The 23,946-nt window shown below is 44.5% G+C and overlaps 1 protein-coding gene across 4 annotated transcripts in view; it reads right to left on the minus strand.

Moving 5' to 3' along the window:
• The window catches only part of LOC139580189 (protein diaphanous homolog 2-like), a 643,765-nt gene that overhangs the window by 403,928 nt on the left and 215,891 nt on the right, over positions 1-23,946 (minus strand). For all 4 annotated transcript variants that reach the window (XM_071408766.1, XM_071408767.1, XM_071408768.1 and 1 more), the window contains 2 exons: positions 21,923-22,288; positions 2,989-3,103 (listed from right to left, as the gene is read on the minus strand). In XM_071408766.1, coding sequence (XP_071264867.1) covers positions 2,989-3,103; positions 21,923-22,288 — 481 coding nt within the window. The remainder of the gene's footprint in view (positions 1-2,988; positions 3,104-21,922; positions 22,289-23,946) is intronic.

Consider the following 23,946-nt stretch of genomic DNA (forward strand, 5'->3'; position numbering starts at 1 on the left):
ACATGTTAAAGCACATCTTACTCTAAGAAATTCTTAGATCTCATGAGTTAAAATGATTCCTATTGTAAAGTGAAGGTAAAAAATAAAAAAAATAAAACAATGGGTGCATCTCGTTTTTTTGTAAAATACTATCGCTCCCCTCCGCGATACCATCGCACGTCAAAGGCGTTTTCACCCGCTTTTAACTATGTCTTAAAAAGAAAAAAAAGAGAACGGTACTCAGGATATCAAACATTAAACAGCATTTTTCATTCATGAGTGTATCGTGTTCTGTTTCAACAATAGAGGGAAAAGAGCTGAATCGGTGAACATGCTGCGGGCGTAATTGATAGGGATCCAGCTAAGCCTTTCGAAGCTGCCTGCGGGAACGCAGAGCTTACCTATAGAACCCGACTGTTACATGTATGAGGAAGAATTTGAATTTGAAAAAGACACTGAAAAGAAATGTAAAGCAGAGTTACGCTTCTTAGGACCCTGTAAAACGCAAATAAAGGAAACATAACAACTATAAGAATGTAAATTGAAGAGAAAATGCAAATTAAAAGAAAATGGAATACAGTAATAAATATTGCATAATATTGTATTAATAAGTATTGTTTTTTTTGTTTTTTTGCAGGATCTGTATCCCTTGTTTGTCCGAGGTGAAAATGGATAGGAATTACACTTCTGAAAGAACAGACAAGTGCAGCACACAAAAGCTACTATTAATTATTGCTGGTGTAAATTAGTAACCATGTTTCTCCACCGGAACGCTATTGTTTCCTTGTTTGCGTGTTATGTTCTTGTGATCTCTTCCTCCCTTGCTGATGCCATGTTAAAAACCAAGCAAATGGCAGAGAACAAAGCAAAAACACCTATTTTTCTCTCTCTCTCTCTTTAAGACCCTGTGGATGTTTTCAGGCGTTGCTGAAGAGCAGAGGAACTGCGGAAGAACAGACAGTCGGTGAATCCCAAACTACCCCCTCGCCCCTACCAACTCGCTCTGAGGGCCCTCCGTTGTCATGTGTTGCTGACGAAACTCAGAGGTTGAATTCCAAAGGGTGGTGATGGGATCAATAAACCCATCAACTTAGGGACAGACTCCAGACTTGAATGACGCAATTCATGTTCCACTTTTAAATGTGAGCATGAAAATCAAAATAACAAATTGTTTAAAAAAATATAAACCTCAGTAACAGTTAAACATTTAATTACGTGCCAAGTCTGGAAATCAGACAAACAAATGCACAATGCATATAATTAGGCACGCCGATCCATTCTTTTGTATGAAATAGCGCAAACATATTGCAGTGCGTGTCAGGGATAGCACTTGGCTCTGAAACCTGCAACCTTGTTGGCTCAGTCGAAGTGGCCATCTGAGGGTCTAATTAGCACCTACGCCCTTGATAATTTTCACTCCCTCAGCTTTGGGACACTTGTGCAAATGGCGGTGGTGCGGGTAAACGTATCAATGGAGGGGCAAGGGGAAGGTGGTGATTTGGGATTCAGCCTGTGTCTTGTCGTCTCTCCTGCAGAGAGAGCAGTGACATGGCTCTTGGCCTTTACCTTTTGCTTCATTAAGCCCAGCTAAATTTGCTCCCTCGTTCCCGCTATTATTCTCTCCGTCTGCATTGTGCCAGCCAATCACATCCCAGCTTAAGGGCTACATTGCTGTTTATTTCATGGAGCACCAGAGAGATTAGTTTTGTTATGTAGTCTTCAGGGGAGAGAAGGAGTGGAGAGGAAAGGAGGGGAGAGGAGTAGAGTAGGAGCGGAGAGGAGGAGCAGAGAAGAGAGGAGAGGAGAAATGCCAACAGTCTGGCTTGTGTCCTGACAGACAGTGAGGAGACACGGATAGTCAACAGGATTGGGGTCAATTTCACAAATTAATTTCTAATTCAACTCTCCCTGTAAATTCCATTTAATTCAATTCAAATTACAGGTCAGTCTTAGAATTCAGAAATAATTAAATTCCTCTGAATTGCAATGTTAGGTCAATTCCAAGAATTAAATTCCCAATTCCAATATTATCCCCAACAATTCCACAAATTCCCATTTTAATGAAATTCTCTCAGGCTTTCAGGCTGATCATGTCATTGTTCAGATTGCATAGCTATACAAGAAATATAGGAAAGAAGATTGACATCCTACCGTAATATTTTAGACTATGTGCATTCACTCCACTGTACTGGGAAATGTACAAATATTGAACATTGCATTTTGAGTCCAAACAGTCTAATTCAATTCCAATTCCGTTACTTGACCCTGGAAGTCATCACACCCAGCAACTCAGAGAAGACCTGTGATTCCAGTTCTGTATGACAGAGGTCCTTCAGTTTACCCCTACGCTCCCACTAGGGCAGGAATTACAACCACCACACAACCTCTCCCTCAAAAAACAAACTCGCTTTCCTTCGGCTTGTGTTATTCATCAGCAAGTTAGGTAGTCTGGATGTGATAAACTCCCAGAGCTTCCTTCACTGGGTCTCCCTTTGGAGGAGCATCTACTGGACTGGAAAAGGCTGTGCCAAGTCAAGTGTGACTGTCCTCAGTTCAGTCACACACATGCATACAAACACACAAAGATATATGCAAACGCATAAATACACCTACACAGAGAAATGAAATAACATTTAACTTTTTTTTGCAAGAATTCACATTGTGTGGGAGTAATTTTCATCACGTGCACACACACACACACACACACCGAAAGTCACTCAACAAATACAAAGAATCCCTACTGTATCTCCAGCTACGAAACCCTGACACACAACCCTAATTGGCTCAGAGAGATTTCAACACACAACCATCCACAGCCGGAATGTTCAAAGACACAAGAAAAGGAGGATGGTTTTAACGATAATCAACATTTCACAGAGACAAATTGTTTCCTAAAGTGTCTGGAGATCAAAGCCACTTGGTTTCCCAGAGCCGGGTGGCCAAACCAAAGTGTGTGTGTGTGTATATTCATTAGTAAAGGAGTGGAGAGGCCTAATGGGGCCTGCTTACCTTTGGTCCTGGAGGAAAAGCTGAGGGAGAGCTGGGCAAAAAGGTCTTGGTTCTCAAACTTCTCGTCTTTGACTTTGATCCAGAAGCAATTCTCTGCCATTTCCTGAGGTACTATCTGCAACAACACAATGAGGATTAATTTATCGCAAGGTGCAATCAGAGGCTGTCATTCCTTCCACAGCCAGTCTGGCTACCACTCCACTTAAATGTCATTTCTTCAAACCCCACTCATTTTGTGTGTGTGTGTGTGTGTGTGTGTGTGTGTGTGTGTGTGTGTGTGTGTGTGTGTGTGTGTGTGTGTGTGTGTGTGTGCGCATCGGTGATCAGCCGTCATGTTGCACATTGCACTCCATTGATATGCGCCAAACACAGCACAAACCAAAAAAATATTAATGGATTAAAATGACTAGAACAAATAGTCCAATGTATCAGTTTCGCTTAAGGTTGAGACGTTTGACAACTTCGCTGCATGAGAGTTGATGAAGAAGCTATTACATCAATACTGGAAGTCAAATGATAATGCAACATTAATAAAATGGAAGAATCAAGTGCTTTATTGTTTAAATATCGAAAGGAATCTGGCTACAACATAACACAATTTGAAATCATATGGGGCAGAGTCTTACAAGTATTAGAAACATCATTGGGTGTGGATAGGGTGAGAATGTGGGACTGAGCAAGTGTGATGTCATTAATGTTTGTGGAAATGTATATATGTAAATGTTAAGTTGTTTATATTTTTTTTCTATGTATGTTTTTTTTTATTGTACAAAACACACACACAAAAAAGCACTACATGACCAAAAGTATGTGGACAACTGCTTGTTGAACATCTCATTCCAAAATCATGGGCATTAAAATGGAGCTGGTCCACCCTTTGCTGCTATAACAGCCTCTACTCTTCTGTGAAGGCTTTCCACTAGATGTTGGAACGTTGCTGTGGGGACATGCTTCCATTTAGCCAGAAGAGCATTGGTGAGGTCGGACACTGATGTTGGGCGATTAGGCCTGGCTCGCATTCGGCGTTCTAATTCATCCCAAAAGTGTTCGATCAGGTTGATGTCAGCGCTCTGTGCAGTCCAGTCAAGTTCTTCCACATCGATCTCAACAAACCATTTCTGTATGGACTTGCTTTCCTGAAACAGGAAAGGGCCTTCCCCAAATGTTTGCCACAAAGTTGGAAGCACAGAATTGTCTAGAATGTAATTGTATGCTGTAGTGTAAAGATTTCCCTTCACTGGAACTAAGGGGCCTAGCCTGAACCATGAAAAACAGTCCCAGACCGTTATTCCTCCTCTACCAAACTTTACAGTTGGCACTATGCATTCGGGCAGGGAGTGTCAGCACTTGGTGGTCCAGTTCTGTGAGCTTGTGTGGCCTGCTACTTTGCGGCTGAGCCGCTGTTGCTCCTAGACGTTTCCACTTCACAATAACAGCACAGAATTTTTTTTGACAAACTGATTTGTTGGAGAGGTGGCATCCTATGACGGTGCCACGTTGAAATTCACTGAACTCTTCAGTAAGGCCATTCTATGTCCAATGTTTGTCTATGGAGATTGAATGGCTGTGTCCTCGATTTTATACACCTGTCAGCAACGGTATGGCTGAAAAAGCCAAATCCACTTACTTTTGTGTGTATATACAGTACCAGTCAAAAGTGTGAACACACATACTCATTCAAGAGTTTTTATTTATTGTTAATATTTTCTACAGTGTAGAATAATAGTGAAGACATCAAAACTATGAAATAACACATATGGAATCATGTAGTAACCAAAAAAGTGGTAAACAAATCAAATATATATTTTATATTTAAGATTCTTCAATGTAGCCACCCTTCGCCTTAATGACAGCTTTGTACACTCTTGGCATTCTCTCAACAGCTTCATGAGGTAGTCACCTGGAATGCATTTCAATTAACAGGTGTGCCTTGTTAAAAGTTAATGTGTGATATTTCTTTCCTTTTTAATGCATTTGAGCCAATCAGTTGTGTTGTGACAAGGTAGGGGTGGTATACAGAATATAGCCCTATTTGGTAAAAGACCATGTCCATATTATGGCAAGAACAGTTCAAATAAGCAAAGAGAAACGACAGTCCATCATTACTTTAAGACATTCATTTATGAACAAATGTACACAGGTGGTTACATGCAGCTCTCATTTTGATCACAAAACAAGCACATCTACTCATGCTGTAAACAACAGTCCAGTTCAAAGTGAATGCACAGATCCATATAAGGCAATGACTATTTGCATATAGGCCTACAGCAGCTATGATTGTTCAAGACCCGCGTAACACATCACAGTAAAATAGAAGGATATATTGCAAAATGACAGTAAAATTGTAGTGTACTGGGAAAGATGGGTTAGTCTGTGGACATCTGAGGGTAGGAATTAAGATTATAGTGTACTATATATGTGAGTGAAAATAGCTGTAAGTAGCAATCAAAAGCCCTAGACTAACACTGAGGTATGTGTTAAACTATGTGCTAAACTAAAGGACAGATCTACCATACACAGGGCTATTGCAACAAACTCCGAGGCTACGGCCGAGGACATGAACACTTACAAGATGTCCTGCTATGATTCTCCACAGAACCATCAAACAGGCAAAATAACAATATAGGTACAAAGTGGAATCCTATTACACCGGCACCGACGTGCGGCGCATGTGGCAGGGGCTACAGTGCATTACGGATTACAAAAGTAGACCTAGCCGTGATCTATCCAATGATGTGTCTGTACCATGCACGAGGGCCCCCGCCATCCCAGAGGACAGGGTGGTCTCACTCTCCGAGGCCGACGAGAGTAAGGTTTTTAATCTGGTCAACACATACTGATGGTATTCCAGGGAGCGTTCTCAGAGCATGCGCAGACCAGCTGGCAGGCCTCTTCACAGTCCTTTTTCAACCTCTCCTTGTTCCAGTCTTTAATCCCCACATGTCTCAACCTGACCACCATCATTCCTGTTCCCAAGAACTAATATGTGTAATCCTGAAGTGCTTTGAAAGCATGGAAAATCACATCACTCAAATGTGCATACCGCCCCAACAGATCTACAGACTATGCAATCTCAATTGCACTCAACACTGCCCTCGACCATGTGAAAATGATATTTGTTGACTACAGCTCAGCGTAGTGTCATCAAAGCTCGTCACCGAGCTTGGTACCCTGGGACTGAACACCTCCCTCTGCAACTGGATCCTGGACTTCCTGATGGGCCGACCCCAGGTGGTGAGAGTAGGCAACACCTCCACCATGCGGACTCTCAACACAGGGGCCTCTCAGGGGTGTGTGCTTAGCTCCCTCATGTACTCCTTGTTGACCCACAACTGTGTGGCCACGCACGACTCCAAATTCCTCATCTTGTTTGCTGACGACACTGTGGGGGCAGGCCTGATAACCAACAGGGAGGAGGTCAGAGAACTGGCTGTGTGGTGCCCCAAACAACAACCTCTCCCTTAGCATCAGCAAGACCAAGGAGCTGATTGTGGACTACAGGAAACAGGAGGGTGGGGCTGCGCACCCCCATCCACATTGACAGAGCCACAGTGGAGAGGATCAAGAGCTTTAAGTTCCTCGGTGTCCACATCACTGAAGACTTAGCATGGTCCTCTCACACCAGAACAGTCGTGAAAAAGGAACAGCAACATAGGCTGAAAAAATGTCGCTTGGCCCTCCGCTGCAACATTGAGAGCATCCTGACTGATTGTATCACCATCTGGTATGGCAACTGGCCCCGCACATCATTGGTGGCGAGTTCCCAGCCATCCAGGACATACCTGCCAGGTGGTGTCTGAGAAAGGCCTGAAGAATTGCCAGATTCCAGCCCCCCGAGACATGGACAGTTCTCCATGCTCCCATCCGGCAGGCAGTACCGGTGCATCAAGGCTCAGACAAACAGAATCCTTAACAGCTTATTCCCCTGGACTGCTATAAGACTGCTATATGGCTAACATCTACTGCTCTCCCTCTCCCACAGACTATCCACACTGACTCGATGCCCACCCACGTCCATACCCACTCAGACACAACCTACGCTGCTGTTAAAATGATTTTTGATTAGATGTATTATTCCATTAAGCTGCTGTCCATTGATTATTGATTGCCGTTACCATTAGTATTTATCCTGCTAAAGATCATTATTACTCTTGTTCACATGTATATATTGACATTACTATATTACCAAGTATTTATATATTCCTAATACCAGTAACTGTTTAGCCCTGTTTACATGTATAGTATATCCTACTACCAGTCACATTTTGTGTATATATCCACCTCAACCACTCCAGTACCCCTGCACATTGAATAAGGTACTGGAAATGACCTGTATATGCTAGTGATTTCAAACACCTTCATACTGTTAATGTCTCCCAGTAGTTATAAAAAGTCAAGCACGAGAGGAGAGAAGAAAGTGTAACATTGTTTAGGCCTATAAAAGAATTGTTATATTTTATCGCCGACCCGTAGGCATACTCACTGCCAATGAATGAATTGTGTTGGATAAACTAATGCAACACAATATGTTCCGTTTACCAAAAATTATAATCGTTAATAATACAACTACCAATAATAATAATCCTACAATATTATGCTGAGATATTGTGAAAATGTATAATGTATTAGCCATTGATATGAAAACTGTTGAGCAGTGTTGATAGTGATATTGAGGAAATGTAAAGTTGAATTAATCAAATAACTGTTTAGATACATTTTGGATTTCATTGTTACAGCCCGGGCTCAAAAACCTTTCAGGCCCTCATTCTCGAGACAGCTTAAGCTGGAGTGACGTACACCCAGAGCTCTGCAAAACTCAGCTGTGTGAGTAACAGTACTTAATGACAAGCTATAGGCCCTCTGCCTAGTTTGAAGGTGATCTGCCTTAGAAGCCAGCGTCGGCATATTGTAAAGTTAGTGCGTCTTTTTGTCCGTTTGAAAGTTCACATGCCAGTGTTTATCAACATACAGTGCATTCGGTAAGTATTGAGACCCCTTGACTTTTTCCGCATTTTGTTATGTTACAGCCTTATTCTCAAATGGATTGAACAAAAAAAAAATCCTCATCAATCAAATCCCGATAATTACAAAGCAAAAACAGTTTATATTTTTTTATTTTGCAAATGAATAAAAATAAATAAATAAATACCTTTATTACATAATTACTCAGACCCTTTGGTATGAGAATCGAAATTGAGCTCAGGTGCATCCTGTTTCCATCTATCATCTTACAACTTCATTGGTGTACATCTGTGGTAAATTCAATTGATTGGACATGATTTGTAAAGGCACACGCTATTCTATATACGGTGCCACAGTTGACAATGCATGTCAGAGCAAAAACCAAGCCATGAGGTCGAATGAATTGTACGTAGAGCTCAGAGACAGCATTGTGTCAAGGCACAGATCTGGGGAAGGGTACCAAAACATGTCTGCAGCATTGAAGGTCCCCAAGAATACAGTGGCCTCCGTCATTCTTAGACTCTTTGTGGTTCCAAACTTCTTCCATTTTTCTAGAGCTGGCCGCCCAGCCAAACTGAGCAATCGGGGGAGAAGGGCCTTGGTCAGGGAGGTGACCAAGAATGCAATGGTCACTGACAGAGCTAGAGAGTTCCTCTGTGGAGATGGGAAAACCTTCCTGAAGGACAACCATCTCTGCAGCACTCCAACAATCACACTTTTATGGTAGAGTGGCCAGACAGACTTTTACTCCTCAGTAAAAGGCACGACAGCCCGCTTGGAGTTTGCCAAAAGGCACCTAAAGGAATCTCAGACCATGAGAAACAAAATTACCTGGTCTGATGAAACCAAGATTGAACTCTTTGACCTGAATGCCAAGCGTCACGTCTGGAGGAAACCTGGCACCATCCCTACGGTGAAGCGGGTGGTAGCATCATGCTGTGGGAATGTTTTTCAGCGGCAGGGACTGGTAGACTAGTCAGGATTTGAGGGAAAGAGGAACGGAGCAAAGTACAGAGAGATCCTTGATGAAAACCTGCTCCAGAGCACTCAGGACATCATACTGGGGCGAAGGTTCACCTTCTTGGCACACAGCCAAGACAACGCAGGAGTGGCTTCGCAACAAGTCTCTGAAAGTCTTTGAGTGGCCCAGCCAGAGCCCGGACTTGAGGACACGACCGAACATCTCTGGAGAGACCTGAAAATAGCTGTGCAGCAACACTCCCAATCCAAACTGACTGAGCTTGAGAGGATCTGCAGAGAAGAATGGGAGAAACTACCAAAATACAGGTGTGCCAAGCTTGTAGTGTCATACCCAAGAAGATTCAACGCTGTAATCGCTGCCGAAGGTGCTTCAAAGTAAAGGGACTGAAAATGTATGGAAATGTCATATTTCAATTTTAGTTTTTAGTTTTTCTTTGCATAAATGTCAAACTCTTTTTCTTTGTCATTATGGGGTATTGTGTGTAGATTGATGAGGAAACAAATCTATTTAATCCATTTTAGAATAAGTCTGTAACGTAAGAAAATGTGAAAGAAGCTAAGGGGTCTGAATACTCTCCGAATGCACTGTATTGTACATATTTTGGATCTTGCTTTATTAATCTATCTTGCAACCTAAATACCACTACTTTGTCTTTGTTTGGGGCACAAAAAAATAAACAAACCAGATTTGCAAGGGTTCACATATGTTGGTGTTAGTTTGTGGTTTACATATATTTTCCTTTCACATCAGCATAGGTACTAGCTCTCACAGTTCATTAAAACACGAGACAGAAAGCCTTATCAGCAAGAGGGCCATCTCTTGATTACATAAATGTGACGGTGCAAAATAATTAGGTGCGCCTAGAAGACCCCAGCCAAAATTGAGACTCTTGTTGAATTCTCCCGAGGAAAATTGAGACGCCTTTCAAATCGGCACACACGCAGAACAAAACGGCCCCTTTGTTTACCGTGGCTCCTACCGTGGCCCGCCGTAACGTGCAGTGGCCCCGATGGCGGGCTTCTGTACATACAGAATGACAATAACCACCTCTTGCTGTATTTGCGCTTGATAATTGGCTAGTAATGTGTGTTGCGAAGTCCTTCGGAAGTCCATTACGGGTCGTGTTGAGTGCTGCAGACTGTGACGACACTCTGAGAGACGCACTGTTACGGCACTCAGTGTGGGGCCAACACAAGTGGCGTCTCATTGCAGCCTGTGTTATTAGCCCCTCGACAAGACGAAGTGACGCGAGTTGCAAGGGCGGACGGCTCTAGAGAGACAGTGAGGGGCCCCCACTTGACGGGAGGTGTTTGTTGTAAAAAATTATACAGGCGATTAAAGAAACACAAGTAAACGAAAGTGAGTGCAGCTCGGTGCAAAGTGCCGTAATGGTGGCCATGGGTGAGATAATGGAGAGTAGGGCCAATGAGAATAGGAAAGAATGTGAGGGCTGTTGTGGTGATGGCCTGATGGAATACTGTAGTGCCTGTGGGCCGCTCTCCCCCTCATAGGCCCATTTCGGGCACTATGGAGTGGCCTACTCCAGCCCTACTGTAACTAATTCACATCAGGTCCTGACACTGTGGATCTGCTCTGCAAACAATAGTGTACAGTATCATGTGTATGCTTATAACAGAAGTTATATTCGAAGTGAGCCAATGTACAGCTGAACACTGCAAAATGTCCATTGGATGTTGTGCTAAAGGAAGCAAGATGGAAAGTGTGGAACAGCAGAGGGTTGAACATTACATGCTGCTATGATGTAGGATTTGAGGCTGAGTTTACACAGGCAGCCCAATTCTGATATTTTGGCACCAATTGGTATTTTGACCAAACAGATAATAATTAGTCCGAAGATCATTATTGGGCTGCCTGTGAAAACGCAGCCTTAGATGTAGACATTGTGATGAATCCCTGAATTAATGGACACATACTGTCATTGAAGTAAAATACAATTAGCATACCATATGGAACAATGCCGTTTGAGTATTAATCACTTGCGTATTTAACTTACACTGGTTGACTCATATGACAGGAGAAAATGTTAATTGGACACAACACTCCTACTCTTTGGAAGCTAGAGGTTACTCATGCCATGTAAAGTTTGATGGCCATTGACAAGGCCACCTGCTGTGAATGCAGTTCACCTGCGGATGAAGGATGAATGAGCTGCAACTGTGAACTCCTCTATGCATAGCCTATTGAACCCAACCATGATAAGGGAATTAGAGTTGAGTGCAATGAGGTGCAGTGTCTTCGGAAAGTTCAGACCCCTTGACTTTTTTCACATTTTGTTATGTTACAGCCTTATTCTAAAATTGATTACACAATTGTTTTCCCCCTCATCAATCTACACACAATACCCCATAATGATAAAAACATTTTTTTAGAAATTCTTGCAAATGTTTTTATTTTTTTTATCACATATCACATTTACATAACATTACTCAGTACTTTGTTGAAGCACCTTTGGCAGCGATAAGAGCGTCGAGTCTTCTTTGTTCTTTGGTATGATGGTACAAGCTTGGCACACCTGTATTTGGGGATTTTCTTCTCTTCTTCATTGCAGATCCTCTCAAGCTCTGCCAGGTTGGATGGGGAGCTTTGCTGCACAGCTATTTTCAGGTCTTTCCAGAGATGTTCGATTGGGTTCAAGCCGGGCTCTGGATGGGCCACTCAAGGATATTCAGGGACTTGTGCCAAAGCCACTCCTGTGTTGTCTTGGCTGTGTGCTTAGGGTCGGTGTCCTGTTGGAAGGTGAACCTTTGCCTCAGTCTAAGATCCTGAGCGCTCTGGAGCAAGTTTTCATCAAGGATCTCTCTGTACTTTGCTCCGTTCCTCTTTCCCTCGATGCTGACTAGTCCACCAGTCCCTGCCTCTGAAAAACATCCCCACAGCATGATACTGCCACCACCATGCTTCACCGTAGGGATGGTGCCAGGTTTTCTCCAGACGTGACGCAAAAGAGTTCAATCTTGGTTTCATCAGACCAGAGAATCTTGTTTCTCATGATCTGAGAGTCTTTAGGTGACTTTTGGCAAACTCCAAGCGGGCTGTCATGTGCCTTTTACTGAGGAGTGGCTTCCGTCTGGCCACTCTACCATAAAGGCCAAATTGGTGGAATGTTGCAGAGATGTTTGTCCTTCTGGAAGGTTCTCCCATCTCCACAGAGAAACTATAGAGCTCTGACCAAGGCCCTTCTGCCCCGATTGATCTGTTGGGCTGGGCGGCCAGCTCTAGGAAGAGTCTCGGTGGTTCCAAACTTCTTCCATTTAAGAATGATGGAGGCCACTGTGTTCTTGGGGACCTTCAATGCTGCAGACATTTTTTGGTACTCTTCCCCAGATCTGCGCCTCGACACAATTCTGTCTCGGAGCTCTACAGACAATTCCTTTGACCTCATGCCTTGGTGCTCTGGCATGCACTGTCAACTGTGGGATCTTATATAGACAGGTGTGTGTCTTTTCAAATCATGTCCAATCAATTGAATTTAACACAGGTGGACTCCAATCAAGATGTAGAAACATCAAGAATGCTCAATGGAAATAGGATGCACCGGAGCTCAATTTCGTGTTTCATAGCAAAGGATCTGAATACTTATGTCAATAAGGTATCTGTTTTTTGTTTTAAATAAATATGCAAAAATGTCCCAAAAACTTTTTTCACTTTGTCATTTTGGGGTATTGTGTGTATATACGTGGAGGAGGCCGTAGGAGGGCAACAACCCAGCAGCAGGACCTACCCCCGCCTTTGTGCAAGGAGGATTAGGAGGAGCACTGCCAGAGCCCTGCAAAATGACCTCCAGCAGGCCACAAATGTGCATGTGTCTGCTCAAACGGTCAGAAACAGACTCCAGCAGGCCACAAATGTGCATGTGTCTGCTCAAACGGTCAGAAACAGACTCCATGAGGGTGGTATGAGGGCCCGACGTCCACAGGTGGGGGTTGTGCTTACAGCCCAACACCGTGCAGGACGTTTGGCATTTGCCAGAGAACACCAAGATTGGCAAATTCGCCACTGGCGCCCTGTGCTCTTCACAGATGAAAGCAGGTTCACACTGAGCACATGGAACATTACATTACATTACATTTAAGTCATTTAGCAGACGCTCTTATCCAGAGCGACTTACAAATTGGTGCATTCACCTTATGATATCCAGTGGAACAACCACTTTACAATAGTGCATCTAACTCTTTTAAGGGGGGGGGGGGGGGTTAGAAGGATTACTTTATCCTATCCTAGGTATTCCTTAAAGAGGTGGGGTTTCAGGTGTCTCCGGAAGGTGGTGATTGACTCCGCTGACCTGGCGTCGTGAGGGAGTTTGTTCCACCATTAGGGTGCCAGAGCAGCGAACAGTTTTGACTGGGCTGAGCGGGAACTGTACTTCCTCAGAGGTAGGGAGGCGAGCAGGCCAGAGGTGGATGAACGCAGTGCCCTTGTTTGGGTGTATGGCCTGATCAGAGCCTGAAGGTACGGAGGTGCCGTTCCCCTCACAGCTCCGTAGGCAAGCACCATGGTCTTGTAGCGGATGCGAGCTTCAACTGGAAGCCAGTGGAGAGAGCGGAGGAGCGGGGTGACGTGAGAGAACTTGGGAAGGTTGAACACCAGACGGGCTGCGGCGTTCTGGATGAGTTGTAGGGGTTTAATGGCACAGGCAGGGAGCCCAGCCAACAGCGAGTTGCAGTAATCCAGATGACAAGTGCCTGGATTAGGACCTGCGCCGCTTCCTGTGTGAGGCAGGGTCGTACTCTGCGAATGTTGTAGAGCATGAACCTACAGGAACGGGTCACCGCCTTGATGTTAGTTGAGAACGACAGGGTGTTGTCCAGGATCACGCCAAGGTTCTTAGCACTCTGGGAGGAGGACACAATGGAGTTGTCAACCGTGATGGCGAGATCATGGAACGGGCAGTCCTTCCCCGGGAGGAAGAGCAGCTCCGTCTTGCCGAGGTTCAGCTTGAGGTGGTGATCCGTCATCCACACTGATATGTCTGCCAGACATGCAGAGATGCGATTCGCCACCTGGTTATCAGAAGGGGGAAAGGAGAAGATTAATTGTGTGTCGTCTGCATAGCAATGATAGGAGAGACCATGTGAGGATATGACAGAGCCAAGTGACTTGGTGTATAGCGAGAATAGGAGAGGGCCTAGAACAGAGCCCTGGAGGACACCAGTGGTGAGAGCACGTGGTGCGGAGACAGATTCTCGCCACGCCACCTGGTAGGAGCGACCTGTCAGGTAGGACGCAATCCAAGCGTGGGCCGCGCCGGAGATAACCAACTCGGAGAGGGTGGAGAGGAGGATCTGATGGTTCACAGTATCAAAGGCAGCCGATAGGTCTAGAAGGATGAGAGCAGAGGAGAGAGAGTTAGCTTTAGCAGTGCGGAGCGCCTCCGTGACACATGTGACAGAGTCTGGAGACGCCGTGGAGAACGTTCTGCTGCCTGCAACATCCTCCAGGATGACCGGTTTGGCGGAGGGTCAGTCATGGTGTGGGGTGGCATTTCTTTGTGGGGCCGCACAGCCCTCCATGTGCCCGCCAGAGGTAGCCTGACTGCCATTAGGTACCGAGATGAGATCCTCAGACCCTTGTGAGACCATATGCTGACACATGCACATTTGCGGCCTGCTGGAGGTCATTTTGCAGGGCTCTGGCAGTGCTCCTCCTTGCACAAAGGCGGAGGTAGCGGTCCTGCTGCTGGGTTGTTGCCCTCCTACGGCCTCCTCCACGTCTCCTGATGTACTGGCCTGTCTCCTGGTAGCGCCTCCATGCTCTGGACACTACGCTGACAGACACAGCAAACCTTCTTGCCACAGCTCGCATTGATGTGCCATCTTGGATGAGCTGCACTACCTGAGCCACTTGTGTGGGTTGTAGACTCCGTCTCATGCTACCACTAGAGTGAAAGCACCGCCAGCATTCAAAAGTGACCAAAACATCAGCCAGGAAGCATAGGAACTGAGAAGTGGTCTGTGGTCACCACCTGCAGAACCACTCCTTTATTGGGGGTGTCTTGCTAATGGCCTATAATTTCCACCTTTTGTCTATTCCATTTGCACAACAGAATGTGCAATTTATTGTCAATCAGTGTTGCTTCCTAAGTGGACAGTTTGATTTCACAGAAGTGTGATTGACTTGGAGTTACATTGTGTTGTTTAAGTGTTCCCTTTATTTTTTAGAGCAGTGTATATATATATATATATATATATATATATATATATATATATATATATATATATATATATATTTACTACTTATATTGAGAAAGTGAGGGAATCTCTGAGGTCGTTTTGTTTCTTCCTCGTATTTTGTTCTTCACTCCACACTGCTGCTGCAAACTGCCTTACTTTACAGTGAATGTGTTGCTGTTCCCCAGTGGTAAGGTGGTCTAACCATAGGAGATATAACATTACGGCACCTTCAGGCAACCATCTCCAGCGTCGCTGCATGAAAATGTTAAAATCCTAACTTTATTGATGTTGGCTGCTTTTACTAACCGGAGCTGGTGTTTTTTTCCCCCTGATGTTTTTTAAGAGACGGAGACATCTCCTGTGCATGAATTTAAAAAGCAAGAGGCGGACACAAACACTCACTCTCCATCCTAAGCTCTCTGTTTCGTTCTACCTCTCTCTCCCCTCCCTACCATCTCTATACAGTCTCCTTGAGTTCTTCTGCTCGTTCTCCAACATTTAATTACAGTGAGGTTGTACCTGCCTGCTATTCAACCAGTTGAAAGATAAGGCCTTCACCTACAGTTGAAGTAGGAAGTTTACATACACTTAGGTTGGAGTCATTAAAACTCGTTTTTCAACCAGTCCACAAATTTCTTGTTAACAAACTATAGTTTTGGCAAGTCGGTTAGGACATCTACTTTTTGCATGACACAAGTCATTTTTCCAACAATTGTTTACAGACAATTCACTGTATCACAATTCCAGTGGGTCAGAAGTTTACATACACTAAGTTGACTGTGCCTTTAAACAGCTCGGAAAATTTCAGAAAATTATATCATGGCTTTAGAAGCTTCTGAGGCTAATTGACATCATTTGAGTCAATTGGAGGTGTACCTGTGGATGTATTTCAAAGCCTACCTTCAAACTCAGTGCCTCTTTGCTTGACATCATGGGAAAATCAAAATAAATCAGCCAAGACGTCAGAAAGAAAATGGTAGACCTCCACAACTCTGGTTCATCCTTGGGAGCAATACCCAAACTCCTGAAGGTACCACGTTCATCTATACATGCGTACTATTGTTTGTACAAACACCATGGGACCGCGCAGCGGTCATACCGCTCAGGAACGAGACGTGTTCTGTGGGCAGAACTGAAAAAGCGTGTGTGAGCAAGGAGGCCTACAAACCTGACTCAGTTACACCAGCTCTGTCAGGGGGAATGGGCCAAAATTCACCCAACTTATTGTGGGAAGTTTGAGGAAGGCTACCCGAAACGTTTTTTTTATTATTTTAATTGTATATTTTTTATTTCACCTTTATTTAACCAGGTAGGCTAGTTGAGAACAAGTTCTCATTTACAACTGTGACCTGGCCAATAATAAAGCAAAGCAGTTTGAAACATATATCACAGTTACACATGGAATAAACAAACATAAAGTCAATAAAACAGTAGAAAAAAATCTATATACAATGTGTGCAAATGAGTTGAGATAAGAGGGGTAAGGCAATAAATAGGCCATGGTGGTGTAATTACAATATACCAATTAAACACTGGAGTGATTGATGTGCAGAAGATGAATGTGCAAGTAGAGATACTGGGGTGCAAAGGAGCAACAAAAAAAAATAACAATATGTGGATGAGATAGTTGGGTGGGCTATTTACAGATGGGCTGTGTACAGGTGCAATGATCGGTAAGCTGCTCTGACAGCTGATACTTAAAGTTAGTGAGGGAGATATCAGTCTCTAGCTTCAGTGATTTTTGCAATTCGTTCCAGTCATTGGCAGCAGAGAACTGGAAGGAAAGGTGGCCAAAGTAGGAGTTGGCTTTGGGATGACCAGTGAAATATACCTGCTGGAGCGTGTGCTACGGGTGGGTTCTGCTATGGTGACCAGTGAGCTGAGATAAGGCGGGGCTTTACCTAGCAAAGACTTATAGATGACCTGGAGCCAGTGGGTTTGGCAACGAATATGAAGTGAGGGCCAGCCAATGAGCATATACAGGTCGCAGTGGTGGGTAGTATATGGGGCTTTGGGGACAAAACGGATGGCACTGTGATAGACTACATCCAATGCTTAATGTGAGTCTGGAAGGAGAGTTTGCAGTTTAACCAGACACCTAGGAATTTGTAGTTGTCCACATATTCTAAGTCAGAACCATCCAGAGTAGTGATGCTAGACGGGCGGGCGGGTGCGGGCAGCGATCAGTTGAAGAGCATGCATTTAGTTTTACTTGCATTTAAGAGCAGTTGGAGGCAACGGAATGAGTGTTGTATGGCATTGAAGCTCGTTTGGTGGTTTGTTAACACAGTGTCCAAAGAAGGGCCAGATGTATACAGAAGCGACATCAATGATGTATACAGAGAAAAGAGTCGGCCCGAGAATTGAACCCTGTGGCACCCCCATAGAGACTGCCAGAGGTCCGGACAACAGGCCCTCCGATTTGACAAACTGAACTCTGTCTGAGAAGTAGTTGGAGAACCAGGCGAGGCAGTCATTTGAGAAACCAAGGCTGTTGAGTCTGCCGATAAGAATGCCGTGATTGGCAGAGTCGAAAGCCTTGGCCAGGTCGATGAAGACGGCTCCACAGTATTGTCTTTTATCGATGGTGGTTATGATATCATTTAGGACCTTGAGCGTGGCTGAGGAGCACCCATGACCAGCTTGGATACCAGATTGCATAGCGGAGAAGGTACGGTGGGATTCTAAATGGTCGGTGATCTGTTTGTTAACTTGGCTTTCAAAGACTTAAGAAAGGCAGGCTGGGATAAATATAGGTCTGTAGCAGTTTGGGTCTAGAGTGTCTCCCCCTTTGAAGAGGGCGATGCCCGCGGCAGCTTTCCAATCTTTAGGGATCTCAGACGATATAAAAGAGAGGTTGAACAGGCCAGTAATAGGAATTGCAACAATTGTGGCTGATAATTTTAGAAAGAGAGGGTCCAGATTTTCTAGTCCAGCTGATTTGTAGGGGTCCAGATTTTGCAGCTCTTTTCATAACATCAGCTATCTGGATTTGGGTGGGTGGGTGGGGGGGTGCAGAGCTGTTGACCGGGTCAATTTTTTTTAATGGAGCATGCTTATTTAAGATAGTGAGTAAGGAACTTTTAAAGAATAACCAGGCATCCTCTACTGACGGGATGATGTCAATGTCATTCCAGGATACCCGGGCGAGGTTGATTAGAAAGGCCTGCTCGCTGAAGTGTTTTAGGGAGCGTTTTACAGTGATGAGGGGTGGTCGTTTGACCGCAGACCCATTATGGATGCAGGCAATAAGGCAGTGAGGTGTATTTGGAGGGCAGGTTGGTTAGGATGTTATCTATGAGGGTGCCCGTGTTTATGGATTTGGGGTTGTACCTGGTAGGTTCATTGATAATTTGTGTGAGATTGAAGGCATCAAGCTTAGATTGTAGGATGGCCTGGGTGTTAAGCATGTCCCAGTTTAGGTCACCTAGCAGAACGAGCTCTGAAGATAGATGGGGGGGCAATCAATTCACATATGGTGTCCAGGGCACAGCTGGGGGCAGAGGGTGGTCTGTAGCAAGCGGCAACGGTGAGAGACTTGTTTCTGGAAAGGTGGATTTTAAAAAGTAGAAGCTCAAATTGTTTGGGTACAGACCTAGATAGCCTACAGAGTTCTGTCTTACTATCTCTGCAGTAGATTGCAACTCCACCCCCTTTGGGGTGTTCTATCTTGGCGGAAAATGTTATAGTTAGGGATGGACATTTCAGGGTTTTTGGTGGTCTTCCTAAGCCAGGATTCAGACATGGCTAAGACATCCAGGTTGGCAGTGTGCTAAAGCAGTGAATAAAACAAACTTAGGGAGGAGGCTTCTAATGTTAACATGAATGAAACCAAGGCTTTTACGGTTACAGAAGTCAACAAATGAGAGCACCTGTGGAATAGGAGTGGAGCTAGGCACTGCAGGTCCTGGATTAACCTCGACATCACCAGAGGAACAGAGGAGGAGTAGGATAAGGGTATGGCTAAAGGCTATAAGAACTGGTCGTCTAGTACGTTCGGAACAGAGAGTAAAAGGAGCAGGTTTCTGGGTGCGATAGAATGGATTCAAGGCATAATGTACAGACAAATGTATGTTAGGATGTGAGTACATTGGAGGTAAACCTAGGCATTGAGTGATGATGAGATATTGTCTCTAGAGACATTTAAACCAGGTGATGTCATCGCATATGTGGGAGGTGGAACTAAATGGTTGGTTAAGGCATATTGAGCAGGGCTAGAGGCTATACAGTGAAATAACACAAGAATCACTAACCAGAACAGTAATGTACAAGGCATACTGACATTAGGGAGAGGCATGCGTAGCCGAGTGATCATAAGGGTCCAGTGAATGTTTGGGCTGGCTGGAGACACAGCGATTCAGACAGCTAGCAGGCCGTGGCTAGCAAGCTAGCAGAAGTGAAATGGATCTATTCAGTTTGACCCAAGTTAAACAACAAAGGCAATGCTACCAAATACTAATTGAGTATATGTAGACTTCTGACCCACTGGGAATGTGATGAAAGAAATAAAAGCTGAAATAAATCATTCTCTCTACTATTATTCTGACATTTCACATTCTTAAAATAAAGTGGTGATCCTAACTGACCTAAGACAGGGAATTTTTACAAGGATTAAATGTCAGGAATTGTGTATGTAAACTCCCGACTTCAACTGCATAAACATCAAGTTACCAATAAATGTCTGTTTTCATATGTAGCTACAGCAAACGTGTTGTTATGGGGCTTAAAAATAGAATCCGTAGCTGTGAAACTACAATGTCTGTTTGCAATATTACAAAAAAAGATGTTACTTCAAACACCATTTTTCCCTTTGGACATCATTGCACATCACGGCACATGTGATAAAACAGCAGAGTGTGTACAATAATTTACCACGATGCAAGATCCTCCTCTGCCCCGTTTCAAAAAACGAAGCAAAAAAACATAACAAATGCACCTGGGGCGACGGGTGGCGCTGTTTGAATGATGGCAAACTTCTCGGTCCTTCCTTTCTCCAATTTATTTTTAAAGCCTGTAAATGTGTTTATTCATATAGCTACAGTACACTAGTGGTTATGGGGCGGTTATAGGAGAGGGGGGCATGACGACAATATTCTAGGTCCCTCCTTCTGCTGTTTCTTTTTAAAGCTCAGGCCACAGTAGTGCTTGGCACCTCCATGGCTCCATCTGCTCCGAACAGAGAAGACAGATGACTCTGGTACCACTTAATAGACACAAGAGACACAGATTGCTTTTCCTCAGGTGGCTCTGAATGCCTTTGAGTGCTATCTAGCCATTTCATTTGCATCTCCAAACCCTAGCGCCTGCGGAGGCAAGGTTAATGCAGACGCACATTCAGTCGTTGCCGTGCCGGGACAGAGACGGATGTGCCAAAGTGGTGCACTCATGAATGCACACACACAATGTGCACACGCACACGCACACAGGAATACACAAATAAAGACAAATACACAGACAATGACACACACACAAACACACACACACACGCACACAGTGATGATAATGAGATGCAAGTGGCTCACTTGTTGTCTCTCTAACTGTATCCACAAAGGAATTCCCATCCCGGGCAGCTGTATAATGTTATAAATAATATTACCCATCACCAGGCCTGCATGGGTCTAGGCACGGCTGTGGAATTTGCATATGAGGTGTAGAAGTGGTGACATAAACCTGCGTCTTCAACACATTTCAGATGCTGCTGTAATCAATCTTTACCATTTCCATTGCGTGGTTTCCTGTTACATTGCAATCCTTGCTGTCACACTTATTCTGAGGCAAATTGTAAAAAAGTGACTAAATAGTTGCAGAAACTGGTTGATGCTGTTGCTGGAATATTTACAGAATCTTTTTTTTAATTAAATTTTTTATATATACTGTATGTTTTCTAAAAGTGAAATGACCATAAAATTTGAAAAACTTCATGTCTCTTATAAGATGTGCAACCTTGCTATACAACTATAATGTGATAATGCGATTCAGTGTGATTTCAACAGCAATCTGCAGTCCAAGGGAGAAAAAAACGAATTCCTTTTGGCTGTTAAAAAGCATGGTCACACACAAGCATCTGCAAAACACCACTACATTAATGCTGGTTGCAACTCCGAGATTCCTTAGGGCAATGGATAAATGAACTCAGAGTAGGATAAAGCCCAAATGAAGAGAATGATCCCCATTGATATTGTATTAAAATTCGTCGGAATGTTACAAAACACATTGTCTTTATTCAACGCTAAGACTGTGTGTGAATGCAAGGACACTCGAGCATTGTTTACGCGAGGATCTTTTCGAATGGGTGCCCGAGTGCAGAGCAGCGTGCCCTGTGGCTGAACGCTTGCCTGAACAGACAGAGGGTAGTGTTGAATAGAGAGCACTCTCGATTTGTACCTACAGCTACATCTGAAAGGCCTGTTTTATGTGCACGATGCTTCTATTCAGAACTGTATACAGTGATTTAGCAAACACAAATTCAACAAGTTCATGTTTTACACATCATAAGACAGGACTTGATGTCTCTGTGCAAAATCGCTACATGTCTATTATGGTACAATGCTAAAGAGTGGATTTGTTTTAGTCATTCCGGCCTCAATGTACACATAATGGAAGAGAGTAGATGATAAAAGTCAGGATCAATTGGACAGAGCTTATTGTGTGTGTGTGTGTGTGTGTGTGTGTGTGTGTGTGTGTGTGTGTGTGTGTGTGTGTGTGTGTGTGTGTGTGTGTGTGTGTGTGTGTGTGTGTGTGTGTGTGTGTGTGTGTGTGTGTGTGCGAGCGCGCGTGCGTTGGGGAGGCGTTACTGTACCTTGGACCAGTTGACCCTCTTCATGACGGCCTCAGGCTTGTAGGTCTTCTTGGCCTCCAGTCCATAAGGCAGCTTGATGACAGGCATGGCCATCATAGGAGGCGGAGGGATGCCTGGCGCCCCGGGGATGGGCGGGGGAGGTGGGGGTCCACAGCCAGGGGGAGGGGGTGGCCCTCCTCCTGGAGGTGGCGGGGGTGGGGGTGGAGGGGGCATGCCGGCCATGCCAGGAGGAGGCGGAGGTGGGGGAGGAGGTGGAGGGCAGCCGCCTGGTGGGGGCGGAGGCGGGGGAGGGGGTGGGGGTGCCAACCCCCCCGGCAGAGATGAAGGTGGGACTCCTGTCCCAGCCGCCGCTGGTCCGGCCGTGATCTGAAAAGACGGGAAAGCAATGTTAGAGACGGGACACAACATTTCCGTCATCCCTGCACTCATGTCATCCCTGTCTCTCATAGGCCGGGGACCTGGAGGCCAGAGCTTTTACCACCATTACATGCATTACACTAGTCCGGCTAATGCACCTGGGTGATGGGTGAGGATGGAGGTAGGAGTATTTAGGGGGAAAAGGGATGGGCATTATCGTACTCACTTCAATTACAGATGATCGCCTTGGCTCTGTGTGCGTGTGTGTTTGTGCTTCTTTGCACTTGCGCACGTGTGTGTATATATTTGTATGTGTGAAGAGAGTTGGATAAAAGCATGTCTGGGGACTATCGTCCTAGTGCCATCGTCCCTTGGATTTGAGCCTCATTGCAATGGTAGCAGTCATTTTCTGGAATGAGCACTCTCAGCCAGCCAGAGGCCAGCACCTCACACTGGAGAAAGTGGGTCGCTCATCTCCCTAAGAGAACCAGACACATTAAATATGTAGATACATAAACAAGAACCTAATGAGCAGTAGGTAAATATTGCAGGGAGGTATGTCACCTTTCCCATTAGAAGAAGTCTGTGGAGCTCTCATACATGTTGAGTACGCTGGTGGCGACATGTGTGTGGATGGAGCACAGTGAGTGTGCAATATCTGTACAGTACAGAGTGTGTGTGTGTGTGTGTGTGTGTTTAAAGCACCCCATAGCCCACAGATACAGACAATAAAGGGCAGATGTGTGAAAAGGCTGAACTTTGAGCGACGCATGTTCTACAGGGGACGCTGCCAGTAATTAGTAGTGTGCCTCTAAAAGCCATTATAAACTGGGTGGTTCGAGCCCTGAATGCTGATTGGCTGAAAGCAATGGTATACGGTCTGACAAAACATTTATATTTACTGTCTAATTACGGTTGTAAACAGTTTATAATAGCAATAAGGCACCTCAGGGGTTTGTGGTATTTGGCCAATATAACACAGCTATGGGCTGTATCCAGGTACTCGTGCCTAAGAACAGCCCTTAGCTGTGGTACAGTATATTGGCCATATACCACACACCGCATGCTTTATTTCTTAAATATACACCCTTCAGAGGTCACCCTTAGAGTATATACAGTGCATTCGGAAAGAATTCAGACAACTTGACTTTTGTTACATTACAGCCTTATTCTAAAGTGGATAATTACATTTCCATGTTTTTGTCAATCTACACACAATACCCCACAATGACAAAGCAATAAACACATTTTTTGAAATGTATGAAAAAAATTAAAATAAATGGAAATATCACATTTACATAAGTATTCAGACCCTTTACTCAGTACTTTGTTGAATAACCTTTGGCAGTGTTTACAGCCTCAAGTATTCTTGGGTATGACGCTATAAGCTTGGCACACCTGTATTTGGGGAGTTTCTCCCATTCTTCTCTGCAGATCCTCACAAACTCTGTCAGGTTGGAAGGGAACCTTCCGCTGCACAGCTATTTGCAGGTCTCGCTAGAGAGATTCGACTGGGTTCAAGTCCAGCCTTAGGCTGGGCCACTCAAGGACATTCAGAGACTTGTCCCGAAGCTACTCCTGTGTTGTCTTGGCTGTGTACTTAGGGTCGTTGTCTTGTTGGAAGGTTAACCTACGGCCCAATCTGAGGTCCTGAGTGCTCTGGAGCA

This window comes from Salvelinus alpinus, chromosome 7 (assembly GCF_045679555.1).
Source record: "Salvelinus alpinus chromosome 7, SLU_Salpinus.1, whole genome shotgun sequence".
Lineage (NCBI taxonomy): Eukaryota > Metazoa > Chordata > Actinopteri > Salmoniformes > Salmonidae > Salvelinus > Salvelinus alpinus.